General features: G+C 44.5%; 2 protein-coding genes across 8 annotated transcripts in view; one reads left to right on the top strand and one right to left on the bottom strand.

The window, feature by feature from the left end:
- Positions 1 to 3,905: 3,905 nt before the first annotated feature.
- LOC133381064 (zinc finger protein 160-like) lies at positions 3,906 to 24,699 on the bottom strand. Its single transcript, XM_061619517.1, has 4 exons — positions 24,022 to 24,699; positions 21,354 to 21,509; positions 19,531 to 19,598; positions 3,906 to 17,724 (listed from the first exon to the last, which is right to left on the bottom strand). Exon 4 carries the CDS (start codon positions 17,626 to 17,628, stop codon positions 15,925 to 15,927), a length of 1,704 nt encoding a protein of 567 aa, XP_061475501.1. The 5' UTR covers positions 17,629 to 17,724; positions 19,531 to 19,598; positions 21,354 to 21,509; positions 24,022 to 24,699; the 3' UTR covers positions 3,906 to 15,924.
- Positions 24,045 to 25,709, top strand: part of LOC133381065 (E3 ubiquitin-protein ligase TRIM11-like) — an 18,942-nt gene continuing 17,277 nt past the window's right edge. The window contains exons 1-2 of one of the 7 annotated variants that reach the window (XM_061619520.1): positions 24,045 to 24,336; positions 24,940 to 25,177. Coding sequence is in view for 3 of the 7 variants with exons in the window: in XM_061619525.1 (XP_061475509.1) it covers positions 24,699 to 24,719 (21 nt within the window). In the remaining 4 variants the exon portion in view is untranslated. Of the gene's footprint in view, positions 24,337 to 24,447; positions 24,724 to 24,834; positions 25,182 to 25,709 lie in introns of those variants that run through there. The other 6 variants (XM_061619521.1, XM_061619525.1, XM_061619518.1 and 3 more) reach the window with 6 other exon arrangements.

Below are 25,709 nucleotides of genomic sequence, written 5' to 3'. Positions count from 1 at the left end.
ATGTCCACGTAACTACGGGCCTTGAGTGTTTGCACCTTGAGTTGGGCCAGAGGGACAGATTGGGGATTCTGTTAGTGTACCGCCCACCCCGCTGCCTAACAGACTCCCTGACTGAGCTGACGGAGGTGGTCTCGGAGGTTTTGCTGAGGTCCCCTAGACTGTTGGTTCTGGGTGATGTCAACATCCATGCCGAGGCCACCTTATCTGGGGCGGCTCAGGACTTCATGGTCTCCATGACGACCATGGGGCTGTCCCAATATACCACCGGCCCAACTCATGTGGCAGGTCACACTCTGGACCTGATTTTTGTTACGGGACATGATGATAATGATTTGTGTATAGGGAGCCTTACATCAACTCCCTTGTCATGGACAGATCACTGCTTGTTGAGGTTTAGACTCACAACGACTCTCCCCCTCTGCAAGGGTGGGGGACCTATTAAGATGGTCCGCCCCCGGAGGCTGCTGGATCCTGATGGTTTTCAAAAAGCCCTGGGGAATTTTCCGGCTGATAAGGCTGGCGCTCATGTCGACACCCTGGTCGATATGTGGAATGCGGAGATGACCCGGGCAGCTGACATGATCGCACCTGTGCACCCTCTCCTTTGTAGAGCTCATACAGCTCCATGGTATACTCTGGGGCTGAGGGCGATGAAACAATGTAGGAGACGGCTTGAGTGCAGATGGAGACGGACTCCTGACGAATGCAACTTTGCACTGGTGAGTGCTTATAATAAGACGTACTTTGGGGCGGTACGGGCAGCAAAGAAACAACATATCTCTGCCTCTATTCAAGCCTCTATTTCCCGTCCGGCGGAGCTGTTTCAAACCGTCAGAGGGCTTTTACATTCTGGCCCTAAGGACGTGATGGAATCTTCTAAAGCTCGATGTGACGAATTTGCAAAGCACTTCCAGAATAAGATCTCTTGCATTCGCCAAGACTTAGACTCCAAAGTTATAGCAGTGGAATCAACTGAGGTCTCCGGAGCACAGTCTGGTCATATTTGTTGGATGAGTTTCAATTGGTACAGCTTGAGGACGTTGACAAGGTGCTTGGACTGGTGCGTGCAACCACTTCTGTGTTAGATCCTTGCCCCTCCTGGCTAATAAAAGCTAGCAGGGTGGGCACTGCCGGTTGGGCCAGGGAAGTGATTAATGCCTCACTAGGTGAGGGAGTGGTCCCGCACTGCCTTAAGGTGGTGGTGGTGAGACCGCTTCTGAAGAAATCTTCCCTGGACCCAGATAATTTGAATAACTATAGGCCGGTAGCAAATGTGCCATTCCTGGGCAAGGTTCTGGAGAGGGTGGTTGCATCCCAGCTCCAGGCACTCTTGGATGAAACCGATTATCTGGATCCATTTCAATTGGGTTTCAGGCCCGGTTTTGGTACGGAGACAGCCTTGGTCGCCCTGTATGATGACCTGTGTCGAGAGAAAGACAGAGGGAGTGTAACTCTGTTGATTCTCCTTGATCTCTCAGCAGCTTTTGATACCATCGACCATGGTATCCTTCTAGAGAGGCTTGCGGATTTGGGAGTTGGAGGTACTGCCTGGCAGTGGTTCCGCTCCTATCTGGCAGGCCGTCTCCAGAAAGTAGTGCTTGGGGAGCATTACTCGATACCCTGGGCGCTGCAATATGGAGTCCCGCAGGGATCAGTTCTGTCCCCCATGCTCTTTAACATCTATATGAAGCCGCTGGGTACGGTCATCAGGAGTTTTGGAGTGCGCTCTCATCAGTATGCTGATGATACGCAGCTCTACTTCTCCTTTTCATCTTCTTCAGGTGAGGCTGTCAAGGTCCTACACCGATGCTTGGCTGCGATAATGGACTGGATGAGAGCGAACAAATTGAAGCTCAATCCAGACAAGACTGAGATGCTGTTAGTAAATGGATCCCCTGACCAGTTGGATGTTCGACCTGTTCTGGATGAGGTTACACTCCCCCTGAAGGAGCAGGTGCGTAGCTTGGGAGTCCTTTTGGACCCGTCCTTGTCACTTGAGGCACAGGTGGCCTCGGTGGCACGGAGTGCTTTTTACCAACTTAGGCTGGTGGCCCAGCTATGCCAGTATCTGGACAGGGAACATCTTACCTCAGTTATCCATGCTCTGGTAACCTCAAGATTGGACTACTGCAACGCACTATACGTGGGGCTGCCCTTGAAGACGGTTCGGAAACTGCAGCTTGTGCAGAATGCAGTGGGCAGATTAATAACTGGGACCAAGCGGTCGGAACATGTGACACCAATTCTGGCCGGCTTGCACTGGCTGCCAATACGTTTCCGGGCCCAATTCAAGGTGCTGGTTTTGACCTATAAAGCCTTACACGGCATGGGCCCACAATACCTGGTGGAGCATCTCTCCCGATATGAACCCACCCGTGCACTACGCTCAACATCGAAGGCCTTTCTCCGGGTGCCTACTCAGAAAGACGCCCGGAAGGCGACTACAAGAAAGAGGGCCTTCTCGGTAGTGGCCCCCGAACTATGGAACACCCTTCCTGACGAGGTATGCCTGGCGCCTACTTTACTATCCTTTCAGCGCCAGGTGAAAACCTTCCTCTTTGCCCAGGCATTTTAATATTTTTATTATTTTAGTATTCTAGTAGCTGTATTATTGTTGTATATGTCAGTTACATGTTTCATCTGTTTGTTTAATTGTTGATTTGATGATTATGCGGTTTTAAAATTGAAATGTAAATTTATATTTTTATTGTTGTACACTGCCCAGAGAGCTTTGCTATGGGTGGTATAAAAATTGAATTAAATAATAAATAAATAAATAAATCCAATTATTCTATGTTACTGTGAGTTTTGTGGATTAAAGTGGATAGAGGTAAATCCTCCATCGCCACCTTTTTCCAACTTTATTTGGCAAATGGGGCAGGTGCGGATATCTGTAGAAGTAGCTATGATTTCAAACTTTGGTTTTAATTCTGACACAAGCCCTTCTTGTAACTCTTGCATCGACAATTGGGAAAGCTTCTCCTTAATATTTATTCTTCGGGAGACAATGGCCATTCTTCTGTGGTTAGTTCAGGTGAGGCAGGCGTTGCTAACATTGCCATCGGCTTCTCTATAGAGCATTTAGGTGTTTTAGAGCTTAAAATGGCGCCTGCTCGAGCTGGGAAAGGAGGTGCCTACTCTGACTATAAAATGGTGTTCACCTGAGCTTGAGGCTGAGTCTGCTCAGCCGTTGGTGCTCATGTGTCCAAGATGTCCTCTGCTTCTTCATTATAGGGCAGCAGGGGGGCAGTAGCCAGCAAGCAGGGGTACAAAGACTGCAAGGTGCATTGGCATGCATTTTTCTCCTTTTCTTTCTTGATTTCTATTTTCTTTTCCTCCAGTGGAGCTTTTAACTTTTTGTTAGCGTCCTGAAGACTTGCAACTATAGATTTCTGCCTCCTGCGCTCGGCTTCTTCTTCTCACAGGAACCAGAAATCTATTTCCTTAGGCTTTGTGGTTTCCAGAATTCTCTGTAAATAGGTGAGCTTATCAATGTCAAAAGTGCCGCTTTCCGGAAATTGAAGATTCAGCCAGTCGAAAGTGTACCCATTCCACAAATGGGCTAGCTTCACCAGCTTTTGACCAGTTTTTGGTACCCTTCCCTTCGTCATGAGTGTTGGCCTAACTGGGGAGACCTTAATGCAGACGCTTTGAAAAACTGTGAGAAGTTCTTACCACCCATCCAGAAGTCCTGGGGTTGGAGGTGGGAGCTAAGAGGGAGGATTTGATCAAAACGAGGTCCTCTTACCTCTCAGGGTGTGCACAGTCCGACATTCCGACCTCCCCCTTCAGGGTTCCCCTAAAGAGGAAATCCTCACATCCCACTTCTGACACTGGGAAATGTCATGGAATTTACGACTGGGTTCTTTTTGGAGGAGACTCAATAACAAAGCCAAAACCTGGTTTCAGGTTATTTATTCAACAAAGTGCTTTACTGGAGCAAAATACATAACTCAACAAAAATGGTGGTTAGATACAGACATATATATACCCCTACATTTGTCATGGCCATAGCAACGGTTTCATCCAATTATTCTATGTTGCTGTGATGCTCTGCCCCCTGTACCAGCCATCCTCCTCTATGCATTCCTGTGATAACAGCATCCTTGGCACGTTTCATCTACTACAAAAGTACTATTCACTATTGCCTACGTGACTCTCCTCCTTACAGGGAATGGCAGCCAGAATCTTCCTCACCACGAAAACCCTATGAACAGAATATCCAAACTGCAACACAAGATAGTGCTGGAAGATGAGACCCCCAGATCGGAAGGCATTCTCTGAGCTACTGGGGAAGAACAAAGGATGAATAGGAGTAGCACTGTGACTAACAACGCAGCTGGGTCAAAGCCAAAAGGAAGCCCAGAGGCTTATGTGTAAAGAGGAGAAAGGAGAGGCCAGAGCTGTACGATGCACACAACAGGAACATGGAATGTGAGAAGCATGAACTAGGGAAAGTTAGAAATTGTCAAGCAAGAAGTGGAACGCATCAACATGACCAGGCCTGCCCTTAGCATGTGCGGGGCCAGGGCAAAAGCATAGTTGCCCCCCCCATTCTTACTTTCTCTATATTAGAGAGAGAGAGAGAGAGATTTTATTTACGAATATATAGGGGGTATATGAACAACAAGAAAAATAAAATAGACTTCAGGGTTGTGAGTTCTACTAAGTTTTTTATGAGAACCTTGAGGTCAACCAATCAGAGCCAGGTGCAAATAGTGTGTTTGTGGGGAGTATCAGTGGCATCACTAGGGTTGGTGTCACCTGGTGCGGTAACTCATGGTGTCACCCCCATGGACCTCCTCCCATACCAGACAATACAGAATACTTAGTAATGTTTTTTGTACTAATGTTACTCATAAATTGTAATTCCCATATATCACTGAATGTAATGGCAATAGTAGTGACATAAACAACTAGCAAAATTAAAATTACACCTTTAAATTACAATATCATACGCACAGCTCAAATTCTTGCTCTTATTACTAATGGGAGTTAATTATCTTGCATATGCCCATAGTAAATTTTCAGATACTTTCAGACCCTCAGCAATTTTCAAGTGGTCTATGTAAAGAGAAGTTTGGGAACCCCTGGTATAAGATATCTGCTTATGTCCCTATGCTGCTCTCACACCTCATTTAGGTGCCTGGGATGCATGAGTGTTGACATACCTCCTTACAATTATGGAAAGTGATTCTTAATAATAAGTCTCCAGACACAAAGTTACATAGGTATTTATCAGTTGTTTAGTAGAAAATTCAGAGCTGCAGGGTCCCTTCATGATAGTTACAGCCACGTACAGCCTTTTTTGCTCCTGGATTAAGAATGAGATCTTTGTTAATGCATTCTCTCACAACAACAAACATCTCTAGGAGCCAATCAGCATGACAGTGGAGAGCCTTAGCAACTGAGAAGAGTCTTCTCAGTGGCTGACTCAACTCCTTTCACTCTGATTGGCTCCAATCAGCAGAAAAGGCAAGGAAGCATATCAGAAGACTCTTCTCAGTGACTAACACACTCCCTTTTCATGCTGACTGTAGGATGCTTGGAGACATAGGGACCCTGCTCCCCAAAAAGCAGAGGGACTAAGATCCCCTGGGTGACTACCCTCCTGGTGCTTATGGACATGACCGTAATATATTTTGTGACGTGCAAGTTCGATATTATTTATTAAGTGTGTTTAGGATTACACTGATGGCATTCCCAAGTATGTACTTTCACACAGACTTTGGTTTTCCATAACACAATGTTTGTCCAAGCCTCCACACTTGGGGGGGCACTACTTGCACACCCCTTCCATAAGCACATCAAAGTTGGATACACACCTGAACCAAGACCCAGACAAAAGGGCACTCAAAACAAAAAGGTAATTACAGTGGCTGAGTAGATCTTGTACAGTGGTTATACTGACTGGGCAGCCACAGTCCTTCACGTTTTACAAAATACTTTTTCCTGTACAAAGATTAAATTTCTGTGTATGAAAAAGTAATATATGAAGTGGTCTCAATAGTGAGAAAAGTAAACAAGTGAATGGTGATCCAAATGTTTTTCATTCTCACGTTATGAAGCTAGCTGCCAGATGATGTATCATCTTCGCTATGCATGCAGCGTAGACTGAAATAACAGCACCCAAGACACCATTCAATACGCGCACATGTTCTTTCCAACATGAATCTACAGGTCTCAAAAAGTAATGTGTGACAAAGTCCTCAAACACCTTATAACATGCCTCAAACATGGTCTCTTGTTCTACCAGCATGCCTTCACACCATCACTTTGCCAAAACATAAGGATAGGTAAATTGCTTTTAGGGAGGTTCACAATTATGATTTCCTACTTATTTAATCTAAAAATATTTAAGATACATAAAAACAGCCAGGGGAAGATATTGGAGAAATATAAAATAAATACAAATAAAAAAGGGGGGGAGGTGAAGAGACCTTAAATGTGCTACTCACCATCTCTCAGCCTATCCTCCCCTCAGGATGAAAACAATGGAGAACCATGACCACCCCCAGGAAGAAGGGCACACTTAAAATGTAGAGGAAAAAATCATCTACAACCATAGTGTGAAATCAAATACTTATTGGGACACAGTATGAAGAAATATTTATATAAACATGACTCTCAAATATGTTTATGAATTACACAATCTTTAAATATATTTATAGTGCAATCCGATGTTTGTTTACTCAGAAGCAAGTCCCAATGTATTCAATGGGGCTTACTCAAACTGGGAAGTGTGCAGAGAACTACAGCCTCAAGTGATAAGGAAGTTGTTCTTTCAACTTGTTCTTTTAAGTTGAGACCTTATTCAAGTCTGAGTCTGTGTTGGAATTGCTTTTTAATGTTTTTAAGCCTTTTCTTTTTTTTAAAAAAATGTTTTTTTAAAGCTTTAAAAATATATTTTCGAAGGTGTTTTAATATATTTTAAAGTCTGTTTTTATGATGTTTTAAAGAGCTTCTAGTGCTTTTGTTTGCCACCCTGGGCTGCTACTGGGAGGAAGGGCAGGATATAAATCAAATAATAAATAAATAAACTTCATTCACCCAACCCAAAATTCAGAATCATGCCTCTTTAGGCTGTTTTCCAACTGTTTATTCTTGCTTTATGGTTATTGGATTTTAAATGGCTTTATTTCTTGTTGTGAGCTGCCTTGGTTTCCAACCCTACCTCACAGGGTGGTTGGAAAGACTACACACACACACTGCAGATGTATAAATACATACAGCCCATATAATAGTTTATTGTCAAACCAGTTGGTCATTGAAGAAAAATCAGTATTAGTTTTTTAAAAAATCAGTATTAGTTTCCAACAGAATAAAAACTGTAATACCTAAGTAAGCCCTGCCTACTTGCTTTAAAATAGGACTGGAGGAGAGGGGGACAGAAAGACATCACAAACACAATTCTTTTTTACATTCACTCCAAAGTCCCATTGATTTTCAGCACATTCATAACCATGTCTACTCAAAAGTAAATCCTATTGAATTCAATGGGATTTACTCTGGAGATATGGGATTAGCAATGCTTTTACCCCCACAAAAGCAAGTATTGGGAAGGTTTTGAAAACACTGACCAGGATCTGACTCCTACACACAAGAGGAGAAAATGAAATATATATACTTACCCAATTTATGAGATTTTCAGATAAACGGGGGGGGGGAAGCCACCATTTTCTGGCCTTGCAATGAGATTTACTAGACACTGCCACAGGTCAAACAAACACTTCACTGATTGGCTGCAATCCTGAATGGGCGGGGTTAAAGCTACGAAGTGCTATACAGTAGTTTAAAAAAAGATTTAACCGGTGGGCTGACGTTTCTATGGATATCTCGAGAACCTGACCACCTAGAAACTTAGTTTTTTTTTAAATTAAAGCTGAGAAATCACCCCGCTCTGATGGTGGCACCTGGTGTGGTCCACACACCCTGCACCCCCTAGTGATGCCACTGGGGGGCGGCTGATGTTTTTATGTATATCTTGAGAACCGGACCACCTAGAAACTTAATTTTTTTAAATTAAAGCTGAGAGTCACCCCCCCTCTGATGGTGTCACCTGGTGTGGTCCGCAGCCCCCCACACCCCTAGTGACGCCACTGGGGAGTATGTCTTGTGTCTATGTCTGAGTTACTACAGATCAAAGAGGCTACCACAACTGCAAAAGCAGTTGCTAGCCAAAAGCAACCAAATAATATACATATACAGGTTTGGAAAACTGAGGCTAAGAGAAACTATTAGCACAAGGACAGTTAAGGTAGAAAACTTTTAAAACTTTAATTTTACTTGCTATTGTTACACTACGGGAAGCCAGTAACCCTTGCTTATCTACTGCAAATCACCCAGAGATCTACCAGTAGATCCTGCTCTATCTTCTGCCCACCGCTGGCATACACTATTGAGCATCATAAAAATGAAAAACAGGGACGCTTTCACATTATCCAAACCATTATGGTACCAAAAAGTTTTGAAGTTTAGATTTTATCTTTTACTCAATGGAAATTTTAGCACAGAAATTAAACAGTATTATCTCAAATATACACTAATCAATATCAGGCTTGATAGCTAACAAAAGCATTAAGAGCAGAAGACTTGGGGGGGGAAGCATATGCTCACCATATATTTACAAGGAACAGCCATTGATCCTGCAGCAGATAGTGCAGATCAATAAAGCTACTGAAAACAAAAACAACTGTATTCCCTTCACCAACACATATATTTATGAACTAAACCTTCTTGGTGATTTCATTCCTAATACTTGTATTTCAAAAACAAACTTTAAATCAATCCATCAACAGAATTGCCTCAGACAGAACTTGACATTTTTGCGTTATCTCCCTGAACAGCATTTTTCAGCTTTCTTCTCAACCTCAATGTAGTAACCTCAAACAAGGGGTTGGCACTCACTTGGTAAGGGTCAGCAGCGCATTGGTCAGCTCTTTCTCTACTCCAGTGGCGATTTCTATTTTTGGCTGCTGGGAGCGCGTGGCTGCGGCTTCCTTTTTTGGCAGCTTTGTGGGCGGCTTGCCTAGCATTCCGCAGCGAGGTTTTTTCTTTCTTCAGGCCCGCTGCGTGGCCATTGCAGACTGCAGCTGTGCTCCCGCCTGACACACTACTGCGGATGTGAGGGGGACACGGCGCTCAGTCTTTTCCAGACCGCGGATATCTTCCCCCCCACCCAGCTCACTTCTGTGGCCGTGAGGAGAATGGGGCGATCGATTTTTCCAGGAGTCCATGGCGTTTTACTCCGGCTTGCTACTGCGGCCGTGGGGAGGTCTCGGCGGCGGTTCTTTTTCCCCTGCTGCCATTTCAGACCCTCTGACAACTGGCAATGTACGACCACCATTGCTTCTTGTTAGTGACCTGATCGCCATTTTGTTTTGTAATTCCTGCCCTTTTTACAGCGGGCGCCATTTTTTCTGCTGCCTTTTTTCCCGCCCTCCAGTGTTTCCAGCAGGAGCCAGAGGCTCGAACTTGGGCAATGAAGCAGAAGAAAGACTTATTGCATTCTGTGAAGCCAATAATTTGTTTCTGCGAACACATTTTTTGAGCAACTGAAAAGATGACTGTGCAGGTGGACATCACCAAATGGTCAATACAGGAATCAAATTGATTATATAATTGGTAACAGAAGATGGAGAAGTTCCATACTTTCTATGAAAACAAGACCAGGAGCAGATTGCGGTACAGATCATGAACTGGTCGTATAGAAAATCAGAGTAAAGATAAAGAATAACAAAGCAATCATAATGCCAAAATACAATTTAAATAATTTCCCAGAAGAATATAAAAATCAAATAAGGAACAGATTTGACGCTTTAAACTTAGTTGACAAAGAACCAGAAGAACTATGGATTGAAGTCAGAGACATTATCAGAGAAGAATGCAAAAAGACAATACATCTAGTTAAAAAGAAAGACGTCAATGGATGACTGAAGAAACTCTTCAAATGGTTAAAAGAGAGAAGGAAAGCAAAAGCAAAAGTAGAAACACAGTCAGAACCCTAAATGCAAAAATACAGCGACTAGTACATAGGGACAAAGAGAACTATTACAATAGTTACTGTATAGAAATAGAAGAGGACAACAAAAAGGGTAGAACAAGACCCTATTCCAAAAGATTAGAGAAATGAAAGGGAAATTTAAACCACGAGTAGGGATGTTGAATAATCAACAGGGAAGCACACTGACTGATTGAGATAAAATAAAAGGAAGATGGAAGCAATACACTGAAGAACTCTATGAAACAGATGCCAGGATGACAGATTCATTCATGGAGGAACCGTATGATGAAGAACCAGAAATTTTAGAATGTGAGGTGAAAGCTGCTCTTAAAATACTTGGAAAATCACCAGGAACAGATGGCATACCAAGAGTTGCTACAAGCTACTGAGACTGAATCTGTCCAAATTTTGACAAAAATCTGTCAAGAAATATGGAAAATAAAACAATGGCCCGCAGACTGGAAGCGTTCAATATACATCCCAATTCCAAAGGAAGCGGATCCCTGGGAATGCAGTAATTATCGAACTATTGCCTTAATATCCCATGCAAGTAAAGTAATGCTCAATTCTACAACAAAGGCTCTTACCATATATGGAGCGAGAAATGCCAGACGTCCAAGCTGGTTTTAGAAAGAGAAGAGGCACCAGAGATCATATAGCAAACGTACGTTGGATAATGGAATGGACCAAGGAATTTTAGAAGAAAATAACCCTGTGCTTTATAGATTACAGCAAAGCCTTTGACTGTGTAGATCATGAAAAACTATGGAATGCTTTAAAAGAAATGGAGGTGCCACAGCACCTGATTGTTCTAATGCGTAACCTATACTCTGCACAAGAGACTACTGTAAGGACAGAATATGGAGAAATCGATTGGTTCCCAATCGGAAAGGGTGTGAGAAAGGGGTGTATTGTATCACCCTATTTGCTTAATCTATGCAGAACATATCATACGGAAAGCGGGATAGGACCAAGATGAAGGTGGTGTGCAAACTGGATGGAGAAATATCAATAATTTAAGATATGCAGATGATACCATACTACTAGCAGAAACCAGTAATGATTTGAAACGAATGCTGATGGAAGTTAAAGAGGAAAGCATAAAAGCAGGACAACAGCTGAACGTCAAAAAGACTAAAGTAATTGCAAGACAAGATTTATGTAACTTTAAAGTTGACAATGAGGACACTGAACTTGTCAAGGATTATCAATACCTTGGCACAGTCATTAATCAAAAAGGAGACAATAGTCAAGAAATCAGAAGAAGGCTAGGACTGGGGAGGGCAGCTATGAGAGAACTAGAGAAGGTCCTCAAATGCAAAGATGTATCACTGAACACCAAAGTCAGGATCATTCAGACCATGGTATTCCTGACCTCTATGTATGGATGAGAAAGTTGGACAGTGAAAAAAAAATCAACTCCTTTGAAATGTGGTGTTGGAGGAGAGCTTTGTGCATACCATGGACCGCGAAAAAGACAAATAAATGGATGTCAGAACAAATTAAACCAGAACTGTTAGTAGAAGCTAAAATGATGAAATTGAGGTTATCATACTTTGGACATAATAAGAAGACATGATTTACTAGAGAACACAATAATGGTGGGAAAAACAGAAGGGAGTAGAAAAAGAAGGCCAAACAAGAGATGGATTGATTCCCTAAAGGAAGCCACAGACCTGAACTTACAAGTTCTGAACAGGGTGGCTCATGACAGATGCTCTTGGAGGTCACTGATCCATATGGTGGGTGCAACCCTGACTGAAGCTTTCCACATTCCAGACATTTATAAGGTTTCCCCTCTGCAGGGCTGCCAAGAGACAGGTGCTGGGGATGCAGAAGTGGGCCCCTCAGAGTGCTTTCCTTTTTAAGAAAGAGTGACTCTTAATAGCCCCCACAGAAAGAACATAATGAAGCAAAATGCGAACTCCTCACACCCCTGCGATTTCTGTAAGACGAGCCAGCCAGCCTGCTGCCGCCTTGTCTTTTTACCCAACGAGTGAAGTCACAGCTGTGATTGATGAGTGAATTGTTCAAACACCAGGAATCCTTGAGGCCCCGAAGAGCTTCAGTTTTCCTCTACCCAGAATGCTTCTTTCTGGCTTATGTCACCTTGTCATCTGCTTGAGATCAGCTACTCAATATAGGTTATTTTCTGAAGATTCTCCTACACAGTAAGTGTGGGTGGATGTTAAAGAATTCCAGGGTATACAGATCTAGTCAGAAGTAAGTCTCTTTCTTTTTCACAGGGCTTAAGCAGGTACAGGATTGTTGCCTAGGATTTCTTGTAAGGAAGTGGCAGGGAAGGGCACACAGTGAGAGGAAGCTCACTCGAATACAGTCTAAAAACACAGTGATCATGCTAAATTGGTTGAAGCCTGGAGGTACACTAATGGGGGGGGGGAGAGAGTACAAAACTGTCTCTTTACAAAGAATCATCACTGTAGTTAAAGAAAGCAAAATGTGATGCCTGTGATACAAGCACTAAATCCCCTTTTGCAGTTGTTTTATACCTCCTTCTGTATCTTCACAACAGCCATGTGAGGTAGGTTCAGATGACGGTTGGTAACTGGTCTAACACAGGAAGTGAGCAAAGCAATGATAAGTGAATTTAAAATGTGAAATTATACATGCTCAGAGTACTGTTTTTATTTGCTGTAAAAAATCAGGAGTGGAAATTAGCAATCACAGCGTGGAGAGTGTGGGGGATGGCTGTTTTCCTGGCTTTGTGTGCATTTATTTCTAGTTTTTTCTCACCATTTTTGGTCTGTGCTGTATTACAAATTATGAAATTAAACATGCTAATTTTTAATATATATGAAGTTGCCCAAATGTTTTGTTGCTCTCGTTTTACAGCATGGACATTGCAGTGCTGAAGTGGATGGAAATGTTAACTGTTTGCTTCATAATTAGAGTGTTATCTAATTTCTTGGCTTGTTTTTTTCTAGGGAAATGCAGCAGTGAGATGGGGGGTTTAGGTTAAGTTGACTGTAGCAGCAATATGGGGGGAGGGGGAATATGGGAGTTCTTGGGAGTGGGTTGGTGCTGCTGGTATAAACACGTTTTGTTATTCAAAGAGGTCAAGGTGGTGTACATAGCTCCCCCCATTTCCATTTTATCCTCACAACAAGCCTGTGATGTAGGTAGGTTAAGACATAATGACTGGCCCAGGGGTACCTATTGAGCTTAAAGGCTAAGTGGACATTTCAGATTCTTTTTGCTGAAAAGTAAAAAAGAAAAATTTATTATGAAGTATTAATATATACCGTATATTCCGGCGTACAAGATGACTTTTTAACCCAGGAAAATCTTCTCAAAAGTCGGGGGTCGTCTTATACGCCGGGTGTCGTCTTATAGGGCGGGTGCTGAAAAAGAGTGGGAAAATTAAGTCAAAAAATGACAGAGAAGAAGGGGCAATGGCGGCCGTATGCTGTTGAACTGGGGAGAAACTGCCCAGCACAGGCTCGCAGGAGCAGCCGCGGGGCCGATAGCCGCACTAGCGGCTCTGAAAAAACAAAAATCCCAGAAGGGATTGGCAGGAGAAAACTGAGAAGGATAAATCAGCAGGGACAGGCAGCCGTCGTAGCCGACTGCAGAGCTCTCCGTGGCGGAATTAAAGCCACGGCGTGCAGCTGAGGAACAAATCACTCTAATGAGAGCGCCGCAGCCGCAGGCTCTCGTGGACGGCAATACTAAAATCGGGTGGCGAGGAAAGGCAGGGAGCCGCAGCCGCAAGCTCCCGCCTGAGAGAGAACCGCAGCCGCGGTCTCTCCAACGACGCCACAGGACGCGGCTCGAGGCAGCCTAGCCGAGAAAAGCCGCTCCGGGAGAGTCGCGAGCTCCCAAGACTGTGACGGAGCTCGGGAAGAAAAACTCGGAAACGGCCAAAGCCGTAGAGACCCGCAGCCGCGGTTGCTCTAGGAGCCGTCAGACAATCAACGGGGAAAATAAACTGCCCGAGAAATAAAATGAACTGAAAAAAGCAGTGAAAATAAAGACAGGGGAAGGGAGGGACTTGGGAAACACACAAGTACACTACCTCCGCACCCTGTCAGACAAATACACAACAAAGACGAAAAAACTTAGCTACGCTATAGGATCTCAATCTTGTTCGTACGAAGGCAAGAATGAACTGGAGAGTGGGAGGGGCCTGACGCCCCTAGTCTTGACTTCAAAGACATTCTTGCCTTCGCACGATAGGCTTTGTATACAACAACCAGCCAATCGCTGGTAAGGTACATCACTTGCATGTCATAAGCAGGGGTAGTCTTATACGGCGAGTATATCCCAAACTCTATATTTTAACTGGAAAAGTTGGGGGTCGTCTTATACGCCCAGTTGTCTTATACGCTGGAATATACGGTACCACAACGAACGAATAAAGGCTTTGCTTTTTAACTATTTAAATCTTGAATATATCTCAGGATGAGCATCTGGACACAACTGTGGTTTTTGCATTTGACACAGAGTATTCACATTCACATTTTATGCAAATTTGTGTCTTTGAGGAGTGCAGCAGAGGGCCCAACCTAATACAGTATACCGAGCCCAGAAAATCCTGTTGGTACCCCTGCTTCCCTGCATGGATCCTTTGATGCACAGAAAAAGTGGGACATTGCTTCAAGCTTTTTCCACATTCCAAGCATTTGTATGGAGGGCTCTCCCTTGTATGAACTTTGATGTGCCTGAAGATGGCCAGTCTGATGAAAGCTCTGTCGACACTACAAATATGTACAGTAGGATAAAGGGGGATTATTTTCACTGCCTCGTCAGGGCCATTTAGAGCTGGTGAGGGGCGGCGCTGCTTGGCAGTCTGAGGGAAGAACAGCCTTTTCCCAGGAGGAGGAGCACCAGCCACTGTTGAAAGTGCCCTTTTCTTCTCAGTGGCTTTCGCAGCAATACTTTCCACCAGAAAAATATGCTGTGGCGCTGCCACCATTCACCCACCAATTTCCTTGCAGGCCCCCTCAGAGTGTCCAGTTGAGTGTGATCTCTTACCAAGTATTCCCCGCTGTAGCACGCCATCCTGTCTTCCCACCTCCGCCTTCTCCTCTGGGCAACTCCGTCCTGCTTTGCCAGCCTCGGGAAGCAAGGGTTTTGAAAGCAGGGCTGCGCCAAAGCTGGGCGTGGATTCCTTGCTTAGCAGGACTCACCCACCTACTTTCCTTCCCGTTGCCTTGCCCACCCTCCTGCAGCCCGGTGCCCTGAAGGGGAAGCGCCATCATGTTTAATTTCCCTCCCCCAACCCCTTGCACTGTTTCTGGAGCACATTTCAATTAAGATGTTTGAGGTACAGTGCACTGAGTGAGCGGGGGAGGGTGAGCGGGGAAGGACAACGAGTGAGCAGGCGGGGGGAGGGCAAGCGAACGGGCAGGGGCAGCTCCCTCCCTGCGATCCGCAGCAGGTAGCCTGCTGCGGAAGGTGAGCACTACTCCCTGGGAGGGTGAGTGAGGGAGCGGGAGAGGAGGATGAGCGAGTGAGTGGGGGGTGAGGGCGAGCAAGCGAGGGAGCCGGCAGAGGGTGAGTGAGTGAGTGGGCAGAGAGGGCGAGCAAGCGAGGGAGCCAGCAAAGGGTGAGCGAGTGGGTGCGGGCAGGCCAGCAGCTCCCTCCCTGCGATTTGCAGCCGGGAGCCTTCCGCAGAAGGGGAGCACTACTCCCAGGGAGGCCAAGTGAGTGAGCGGGCAGCTCCCTCCCTGCGAGCATTACTACCCCACCACAATGAGGGCAAGTGAGCAAGCGAGTGCGGGGGAGAGGGCAATGCTATGTTCCACTTTACAGTGCTTTTCGGTTTTCGGTGGGGGGCTGGTCCCTAACCTGCCATATGAGTGGAGCCCTGCTGTATAAGGTTTGTCCCCTTTATGAGTTCCTGGATGTGAAGAAAGGTGGTTACTCTGACTGAAGGTCTTTCCACACTGCAAGCATTTCTAAGGTTTGTCCCCTGTATGAGTTCTTCTATGTTTACTAAGGGTGCTATTCTCACTGAAGCTCTTTCCACACTCCAAGCATTTATAAGGTTTGTCCCCTGTATGAGTTCTGTGATGCAAAGAAAGGTGGGCACTCCGACTGAAGCTCTTTCCACACTCGGAGCATTTATAAGGTTTGGCCCCTGTATGAGTTCTGTGATGCGAAGTAAGATTGCTACTATAACTGAAGCTCTTTCCACACTCGGAGCATTTATAAGGCTTGTCCCCTGTATGGGTTCTTTCATGGTTACTAAGTTGACCACACTGACTGAAGCTCTTTCCACACTCCAGGCATTTATAAGGTTTGTCCCCTGTATGGGTTCTTTCATGTTTACTAAGCGTGCTACTCAGACTGAAGCTCTTTCCACACTCGGAGCATTTATAAGGTTTGGCCCCTGTATGAGTTCTGTGATGCGAAGTAAGATTGCTACTATAACTGAAGCTCTTTCCACACTCGGAGCATTTATAAGGCTTGTCCCCTGTATGGGTTTTTTCATGGTTACTAAGTTGACCACACTGACTGAAGCTCTTTCCACACTCCAGGCATTTATAAGGTTTCTCCCCTGTATGAGTTCTGTGATGCAAAGTAAGACTGCTACTATAACTGAAGCTCTTTCCACACTCGGAGCATTTATAAGGTTTGTCCCCTGTATGAGTTCTGTGATGTGAAATAAGACTGCTACTAAAACTGAAGCTCTTTCCACACTCGGAGCATTTATAAGGCTTGTCCCCTGTATGGGTTCTTTCATGGTTACTAAGTTGACCACGCTGACTGAAGCTCTTTCCACACTCCAGGCATTTATAAGGTTTGTCCCCTGTATGGGTTCTTTCATGGTTACTAAGTGTGCTACTCCGACTAAAGCTCTTTCCACACTCCAGGCATTTATAACGTTTGTCCCCTGTATGGGTTCTTTCATGTTGACTAAGCGTGCTGCTGCAACTGAAGCTCTTTCCACACTCCAAGCATTTATAAGGTTTGTCACCTGTATGAGTTCTGTGATGCAAACTAAGGCTGCTACTCTGACTGAAGCTCTTTCCACACTCCAAGCATTTATAAGGTTTGTCCCCTGTATGAGTTCTTTGATGTGAAGTAAGGTGGCTACTCCTACTGAAGCTCTTTCCACATTCCAGGCATTTATAAGGTTTGTCCCCTGTATGAGTTCTTTGATGTGAAGTAAGGTGGCTACTCCTACTGAAGCTCTTTCCACACTCCAAGCATTTATAAGGTTTGTCTCCTGTATGAGTTCTGTGATGTAAAGTAAGGTGGCTACTCAGACTGAAGCTCTTTCCACATTCCAGGCATTTAAAAAGTTTGTCCCCTGTATGAGTTCTTTCATGTATACTAAGGGTGTTACTCTGACTAAAGGTCTTTCCACACTCCAAGCATTTATAAGGTTTTTCCCCTGGGTGATTTCTTTGATGCCAAATAAGGGTATCACTCCAACTGAAGCTCTTCCCATGCTCCAAGCATCTGTATGTTTTCTCTCCTATGTGCACTCTTTCATATGAAGTAAGATCTGAGCTATGCTGAAATCTCTTTTCACACTTCAAGCATTCATACTTCAATTCAGTTTCCTGTTGAATTTTATATTCACCACCCTGAGAAGTTCCAAATTCATCTCCTGGCGTCTGCTTTTGTCTCCCCCTCTTGTCCCTTTGCTCCATCTTGACTCCTCAGTTTCTGTTCCTGCACCTGCTCCTCAGCTTTGTCCAGTGATTCTTCTGATGGTTCTCCCCCAGCCTTGACCTCCCAGACATCTCCTGGTGGAATGAAAAGGACAGGAGATAAAATGCTGTGCAGAAATGCTGTGAATATATTAAGATCTGTACTTTGAAAACATATTTCAGGGACCCCTGTTGATATCAGAGTTTAACTGTCAAAGCTTGAGTCCTCGTACGGAGCTATTTTAGCAGTAGGTGCTTGTTAACAGGCTGTGAAAACAGACGCAAAGAGAGACATGATTGTGACACATATCTGCTCTCTTGTGCCTCCGTTTCAGGTGGGCAGCCCAGTGCTTATGCACAGCTGGAACTTACAAACCTAGGATGGATCCTGTCTGACAGGAAGATGGCCCTTTCCTATGCTCAGAGGGCATGTCGCATACCCTCCCTCCCATGTCAGTCCCCTATTACCTGCACTATTTGAGATCAGCCTTAATTTGTCCAAGGTAGCCCAGTGCCCCTCAGATCTATGTGGGAGGAAATATCCTTAAAAGGTGGGCTGTGATATGCAGCCTTTGTCCCTCATCCACCATCAGGAAAAAGCCTGCAGTTGAGCAGCCAAACAGCTTTTCACCTGAGAGGACCGATATCCTGGAGGTAAGTAGTGACTTAAGATCAGGTAGATACTTGAGCTAAAGAGATCCTTTTATTTCAAGATTCTGCTTTGAGCAATTTGCCCCTTTTCCTTTCTCTGTTGTTCTTAATAATCATTTTATAGTTGGAAATCTAGTCTCGGTGTGTTTGGTGGCCAAACATCCCATATGCCTTCCACACTTGGGTTCCCCACTACCAAGTAAAAGGATTTTGAGGTGCTAAAGAAAAGCTGACTCTTCAGATTGCTGGCAGCGATAGAGGGAGAGTGTTGTCTTTCAGCCTTACAGTAAGTTAAAGAGGCCTCAGGCTCGGAGGCGAAGGGTGTGCTGTCCCTAGGATCCCAGAATTCCAAGTACTAAATTGCCCCCGCCGAGTCTTCCTGTCGGGCAAAAGGGGTGTAGAAAATGGTGGCAGCTCTGCCAGATCATTTGAAATGCACAGTGGGTCAGATCTGCGAAGCCGGTGTGCCAGGAAGGGAGTAAGAATGCTATATTTAACCTCACCTTCTGTCAGAACAATCACTTTTAATATTTATAGATGGAGCCTGGATCCTGGAAATTCATTTTGATTGGTCTGGGATATAATAAGGTCCAATTGGCTGACTGCTCCAGAAACTGGGCACTTAAATGGGAAAGGCAGATGACGAGGGAGTTGTGATGTAGAGGCCAGAGAAAGCTGACAGTGGACAGCAGAGGCTTGACATTAAAGGTTTTCATCGCCAAAGTGCTAACAATATTTGGCTGATGAAGATCAGAAGGGAGCCAGTGGCTGTGTGAGGCTGATAGGCTTACCAGAGGAAGGTTACACTGGTGGGTTTATAAGATCAGCTAAAGTGTCCAAGCCACCAGGTTCAACTACAGATTTGGGGTTGGAGGAAGATTGTTTTCAGTAGCTGGACCAGGTTGTGGGTGAATTTGGCTGGGCTGGACATTTAGGGAATTTGTCCCTAAGGGAAAAGCCACTTAGAAGCAGGTGTCAGCAACTGTATCTCTTGAGTCTTTAGAAAGCACCTTTAGGACCCCAATGAAAATATCAGTATTGCTTATGAACATGAAATCCCTTTAGTTCAATCTATTTCCAGTGTTGGTGTCCATTTGATGTCTAACCCTCTTCTCTGAAGCTACTAGGAGGTTTGAAAGGCATTCTGTGGGAATGGTGGCAGTGGGAAAGGGTCATATTGAGAACTCTTGAGTTATTGTGGTAGGGAGTTCCATAGACACTGAAACAGAAAAATTAAAGAAATGCAAATACCTTAACTAAGGTTTATACAAAGTGAGGCTGAGGAAAGTATTTCTTGATAGGCAGTGGGACCCGATTCTCTACAAGGAACAAGGAAGAAAAGAAACATTTGTGTAGGAAACAAAACAGAATTTGTTGCTACAGGGAATTTCAGTACTTTAAAATGATAATGATAATTTGTTTTGATATCAATGAGACCTGCTTTAGTTACGGAAGTTGGAAGACTGGTTAAATAGAAAGGTTGGTAGCAGTCATTTCCAAACTGTGTGCCATGGGGAAATTAATTAATTATCTGATTGTGAGTTTTATTTTATTTTTAAATATTTAGGCTGGCTTCTAAGGTAAAGCACCCTCCCAAGATGTCTCACATAATAATAAAATGTATTAAACATACTTTCAATAACATACCATAATTTTAAACAGTACTTGAGCAAATATTTAAAATCTCATTTAAGAAGTCTCCAAAATTAACCAAGCATTGCTAACACAGTTCAAACCAGCAGAAAACAATCATCAAGAATCCAGGCACTCTCAAATAAGAGTAATTTGAAAAAACTGGATCTTCAAAGCCTGTTAAAAATCTGAAATGAACCAGCCATATACACCTCTTAGGAAGGATACCCAAGTATTCCACAAGTGAGGGGCCTCCACAGAAAAGGCCCAATCTCTAGCATCTGTGAATCTATCATACTATCATTTTTAATTGCATTTACACCCCTCCCTTCCTCCCAGGAATCTATAATGGCGAGGCTATTGCAGTATCTTCATACAAACGTTGAAGAAAGCTAAGCTATGGAACTCCTTGCCCAAGGTTAATGCTATTGCAAAGAAAATAGCAATTTTCAAGAATGGATTGGTAGAAAATCTCAGTAATTGCTAGCTGAGTATGCCATACTTTACTCCCTTCTGCCACCATTTTCTGACTGCCCCTGCACCATTTTGTGACTGGTGGACTTCAGTAATTTTCAGATGTCTCAAGTGGGCCCTGGGTTAGAAGATTTGAGAACCCGTGTGCTAGATAATGCTGATGGGGAAAACACCTCTTGCTCTACAATTCATTCACAATTCTGGAACACAAAGCAGTCCAATCACACATCTGAGCATATTTCTCCTCTTCTGCAAAACCCTGGACAAAGAGGTCTTCTCCATCTCCTTCCAGCCAGGAGATGAGGCTAATTTTCAAATTCAGGTATCCTTTTAGAAACAAAAAGCATATAAACACGAATCTGCCTTAAACTGTGTCAGCTGGTTGACCTACCCAGGAGCAGCCAGCTGGAAGGGGTGCCACTCACCCGGCAGAGAGGCAAGGGCAGGGCTCTGCAGGTGCACTTATGGAGCCAAGCTGGAGCTCCTCCTGGTATGCCAACAGCCCCAAACTACCTGCTGCCCCTATGTCTCCCTGCCGCCCGCTCCGAGGTCTACCCACCTTAGTAGTGTCTACTCTGAATGGATTGTAAGTCTCCCCCTACCCGCATCCCAATATGAGACCTGCCTGGCCAGAAAAAAGGGAAAGAACATAAATAACTCATAGCAAATGCATTCATTTGCTATGATGGTTATATTACTACCCTTATCAGAAGCAGATGGTTATATTATCACCCTTATCAGAAGATGGAGATCACAAGCAGGGAGAGTGCTGTTGCACTTGCGTTCCACTTGTGGGCTTCCCATGGGCACCTGGTTGGCAACTGTGAAAACAGAATCCCAGACTACACAAGCCTTTGGTTTCATCCAGCAGATCTCTTCTTATGCTCTTCTGCCCAGGGTAAGTCCATCAGCACCCTTCTAATGACCTCATTTGTAACAACGCCAAGAGGAATCCATACCTTCCATACCTGTTGATTAAGGGTGAAAGGATCCTTGCCCAAAGAAGTTGCCTTCTCATCAATCTCTCGCATGACCTCCTTGCACAGAGTTCTCTGGCCTGCATCCAGATCTGCCCATTCCTACTTGGTAAAATGCAAGGATACCTCCTCAAAGGTCACCAGTCCCTGGAAGAAGAAAATAATTGCCTTCATTAACGCTCCCAGACAAGGTGTGGACATCATCTGCCCTCCACTCACACTCTGAAGAGAGATGTGGCAAGCAGGATATTTTCTCTCTGTGTTCACAAATCATCTCAGGTCCAGATGGCATCTACCTGGGAAATCTTAAAACAACTCAAATGTGACATTGCTGAACTTCTAACAAAAATATGTACCTTCTCCCAAAGACATGCTACCATATGGACTGGCAAATGTATTACAATTTAAAAGCAAAAGGACACAGCAGATATCCTGGAAATCAGAGGCCTATTAGCTTAATAACTCTTTGGGGAAAAGTAGTGGGAAAATGTTATGAAAGACAGAATTACCAAACATGGAGGAGAACATAGCAATCGTGGGATAAGAGGGAATATGCTCTTATGGATCACTAAGTGTTTAAAGATCAGGAAGGAGAGAGCAGGAATAAATGAATAGTTCTCCCAATGGAGGGATGTAAGAAGTGCCCTCCCATCATCAGTATTAGGACCTGTGCTTGTAAAATTGTTCCTAAATGTCCTGGAGTTAGTGGTGAGCACCCAAGTTTACTGATGAGACCAAATTGTTCAGGGTGATTAAAACAAATGGGGATTGTGAGGAGCTCCAAAAGGATCTCTCCAAGCAGACTTTGGTATTAAAGAGCAAATGCAATTAAACGTAAGCAAGTGTAAAGTGATGCACATTCAAGAAAAAAAAATTTTTTTTTTAACTTAATGTATCTACTAATGGGTTTTGTGCCAGTGGTGACTGACCAGGAAAGAGGCCTTGGGGTCATAGTAGATACTTTAGTGAAGATGCAGTGTGTGGCAGCTGTGAAACCAGTGAATTCCCAATATTATAATGTTATACAAATCTAACAGGCGACTATATCTGGAATACTGTCTACAGTTCTGGCTGCTTGACCTGAAAAAGAATACTGTAGAGGTAGAAGAGGTTCAGGAAAGGGCAACCAGAAACATCAAGGGAATGGAGCAATTCCCCTATGAGGTAAGGCCATGAAAAGGGGTTTTTTCAAGTTTAGACCAGCCTTTCCCAAGCTATGGATCCCCAGATGTTGCTGAACTACAGTTCTTATTCATTCCTGACCATTGGCCATGTTGGTTGGGGCTGATGGGAGCTGTAGTCCAGCAACACCTAGAGACCCTAAACTTGGGAAAAGCTGCTTTGGAGAAAAGGAGAAGACATGATAAAAGTGTTGGTGTGGAAATTCTCCCTCTTCTGAGGTTTATGTCTGTTATAAAAAAATGTATCTCTCCCTAACCTTTTAGGCTTGTGCTAAGTATGTGTTAATTCTTGGCAAAACAATGACATCTATAATCTGTTGTAACTGCCTTACTTTATCTAGAACAAAGACAGAGAATGTTCCTTTTAGAGACGATTTCAAGGATGCATTTAACTACTGGTCACAAAGTGTCTGTTTGAAGGGGTGATAACATTAAGGTAAGATCTAGTAAGAACAAGAAGACAGAAAGGATGAGACTTCACTTTCTGTTTCTTTTGAATACGTATGTTCCCTATATTACATCTGTTTACATCCTCATTTGATGACTCTGTCTTTTGCAATGTTTACAGCTTGCCATGCCATGTTGATCTATAAATTGTTGCTGTTTCCTGAATAAAGTTGTCTTTCTGACCAAGGTTGCACTCTCAGTTGGACTGAGAGCTTCTTTCGGGCAGTCAGAACCTTTGATCAAAGTTCTATTGTGTTGTGTTTCTTTCCTCACTCGATTCAGGGTCCAATCGCGGCTCGTGTCTTACCTGGGGAAGGTGGCACAGCGAGATAGCCATTGAAATCTCGCCCATCAAAAGTACGGTCATACCATACATTTAAAACATGTCCAACACATTTGAAGCACACTGATTACCCCAACAAATCCTGGGAGTTGTAGTTTACCAGTCACAGAACTACAATTACCAGCACCCTCAATAAACTACAGCTCCCAGGAGTCTTTGGAGGAAGCCATGTGCTTTAAATATATGGTGTGGCTGTGACCATAACGATGCACGGTGTGGAGAAACTGGGCAGGAGGCTCTGATTTTAGCTGTGCTCTTACATCTGGGATGTAGGAAGAGCGGACAGGAAATTGTTCCCGTCAATTTAACATCCGTTTCAAGAAAACCTTCATTTGCTAAATATTTTGTCTGTCAGGTTACTCTATAAAGCATGAGGGCAGGGCCCCGGTTTTGCTTTTGTAAGGGCAACCTTCATTCTGAGAGAGTAGGAACCTGTGGAGGGCTGGGAGAACCGCACTGGAAGAATAACCTCAACATTTAACGATCGAAGCTGAACCGAAGAACAAAACAAGAAACGCTAAGAAGGTGTCTTATAATGAATCAGTCCGTTTAGCTCAGTATCGTCTACTTAGATATATTCTAACGATTCCACGTTTACATATCAAAAACTTAGATACTGTATATTCAACCTAATGAAGAAAAAAATGCAGCGCTTTAAAACAGCCGGGCTCGCTTGATATTTACATACCTCATGTTATTCATCACCAAATGCGCAGGTGTTCCGGAGGGACGCTCCAATATGGCACAAACGCAGCAAGCTTGCGGCAGGAGGCCGACGCGGCTCAGCAGTAGGGCAGGTCTGAGGCCTCCAACAACACGTGGCCTCTCCTGAGGGGCCGGTCAAAGGGAGGCCCTGACTTCTTCCCACGTTCCCCTCCTCCATACGCGCCACCCCGAATGGTACAGCTTGATTCGGGGCGTACTACCCTGCAGCAGCCCCTCTAAGATCGCGACACACTGAGGGGCTCCCGCACCGCCTCCAACTTCCGGGTAGGCGAGACAGGTAAGGGCAGTCCCTCTTTTGCAATCTTTCCTCCGGCTCTAGCAACGGCTGTTCCTTATTGGTCGTTGTTTGTCCTTGTTGGTCACGAAAAGCGCAGTAGCTGAAGCCCCTCGGCTGCTTCCGCTGAGAGCAAGGGGAGGAGGCCAGCGAGTTTCGGGACTGGGTCACTCCTCCATATGATTAAAAATAAAAATCCCATGTACCTTTTAAAAAAAAAGGCTCTCAGGGAAAAGTTTCTGCCAGTGATGGCATGGCGTGTGTACTTGCGTCGCGGCAGCAAATCGAATTAGATTTGCCCTGCTGTCACCAAAGCTGACCTGACGCACATTGTGCTCTGAACTGGCTGCACACGGCGGTTTCCCATGGAGACCGGAAATCGCCTCGTAAGTAAGCGCTCTTCTTTAGCTTTAGCTCTATGGTGACGATTGGTGGAATTCCCTATACAGTATAGAACCCCGCATATGGCTGCAGCAGGGAGGTAAATTGCCCCGCCCCTCGAGTTATCCGTTCCCAAAACGCGGTCGCTTAGCAACAGGGCCACGTGGAGGGAGGAGAGTTTTCTAGCAGCCGCAGCTTGCTAAGTGGCTGCATTTTTCGTGGCAGGGATCTTGGTTTCGTTGTCCGCTGCTTTGGCTCCCTCGTTTTCCTGTGAGAGGAGCTGCTCCGGATCTGGGCGCTTGAATTAAAGGAGTCAGTTCGGTCTCTGCCGTCAAATAAGGGGCGCTTCAAGTTGCTGCTTTGGCCTTACTCGGAAGGAAAGGAAAGCTCCGCTTTGGATCCCATTTGCAGTTCGTTCTAATCACTTGTCTTCAAAATCCTACACACCGGGAGGGGTTTATTGGTTAGTAAGTGCGTTCTTTTCCTTACGTGTTGGGTGCGTGCTTTTGTGCATTGCGTTTTATTTTTCAGAGAAACTCTTCAAGTAGTTGATTACTGCCCCTTTGCTTCTGCCCTCAGATTTCTGACTGTTCCTTATCGCATTTCTCACGGGGGACTTTTTAAAAATCTGTATGCCACGTTGAAGGATCCATGTTTCTTAGGAATTGTAGATAAAGTGCTGTATATAAACGGACAGAAAACTGGGGCTGCAGTGGGTGAGGAACCCTTCAATAACATAAATAAATGCGTGTCAGTCTGCATTGTTTTTACAGAGGACGTGGTGGTGAAAAATCCACACACCCCAAATGTTTCAGCCCCACGTGGGTGCCATCCGCATCTTTTAAGTGTGTCCTCAAATCTCGCTCCCTGGTTTGCAGGCCCTCGAGTGTAGGCCACATTTTTCGTGATGTTGATTTCTTACTACTTCGGTTCCTTTTCCCTCTCTGGGGCCAGAGTTGTTCCGGAACTGGGCGCTTGAAGCAAAGGAGTCGCCC

The sequence above is a fragment of the Rhineura floridana genome, chromosome 3, assembly GCF_030035675.1.
Source record: "Rhineura floridana isolate rRhiFlo1 chromosome 3, rRhiFlo1.hap2, whole genome shotgun sequence".
Taxonomy (NCBI): Eukaryota; Metazoa; Chordata; class Lepidosauria; order Squamata; family Rhineuridae; genus Rhineura; species Rhineura floridana.
This window is presented reverse-complemented; position numbering and strand designations above follow the sequence as displayed.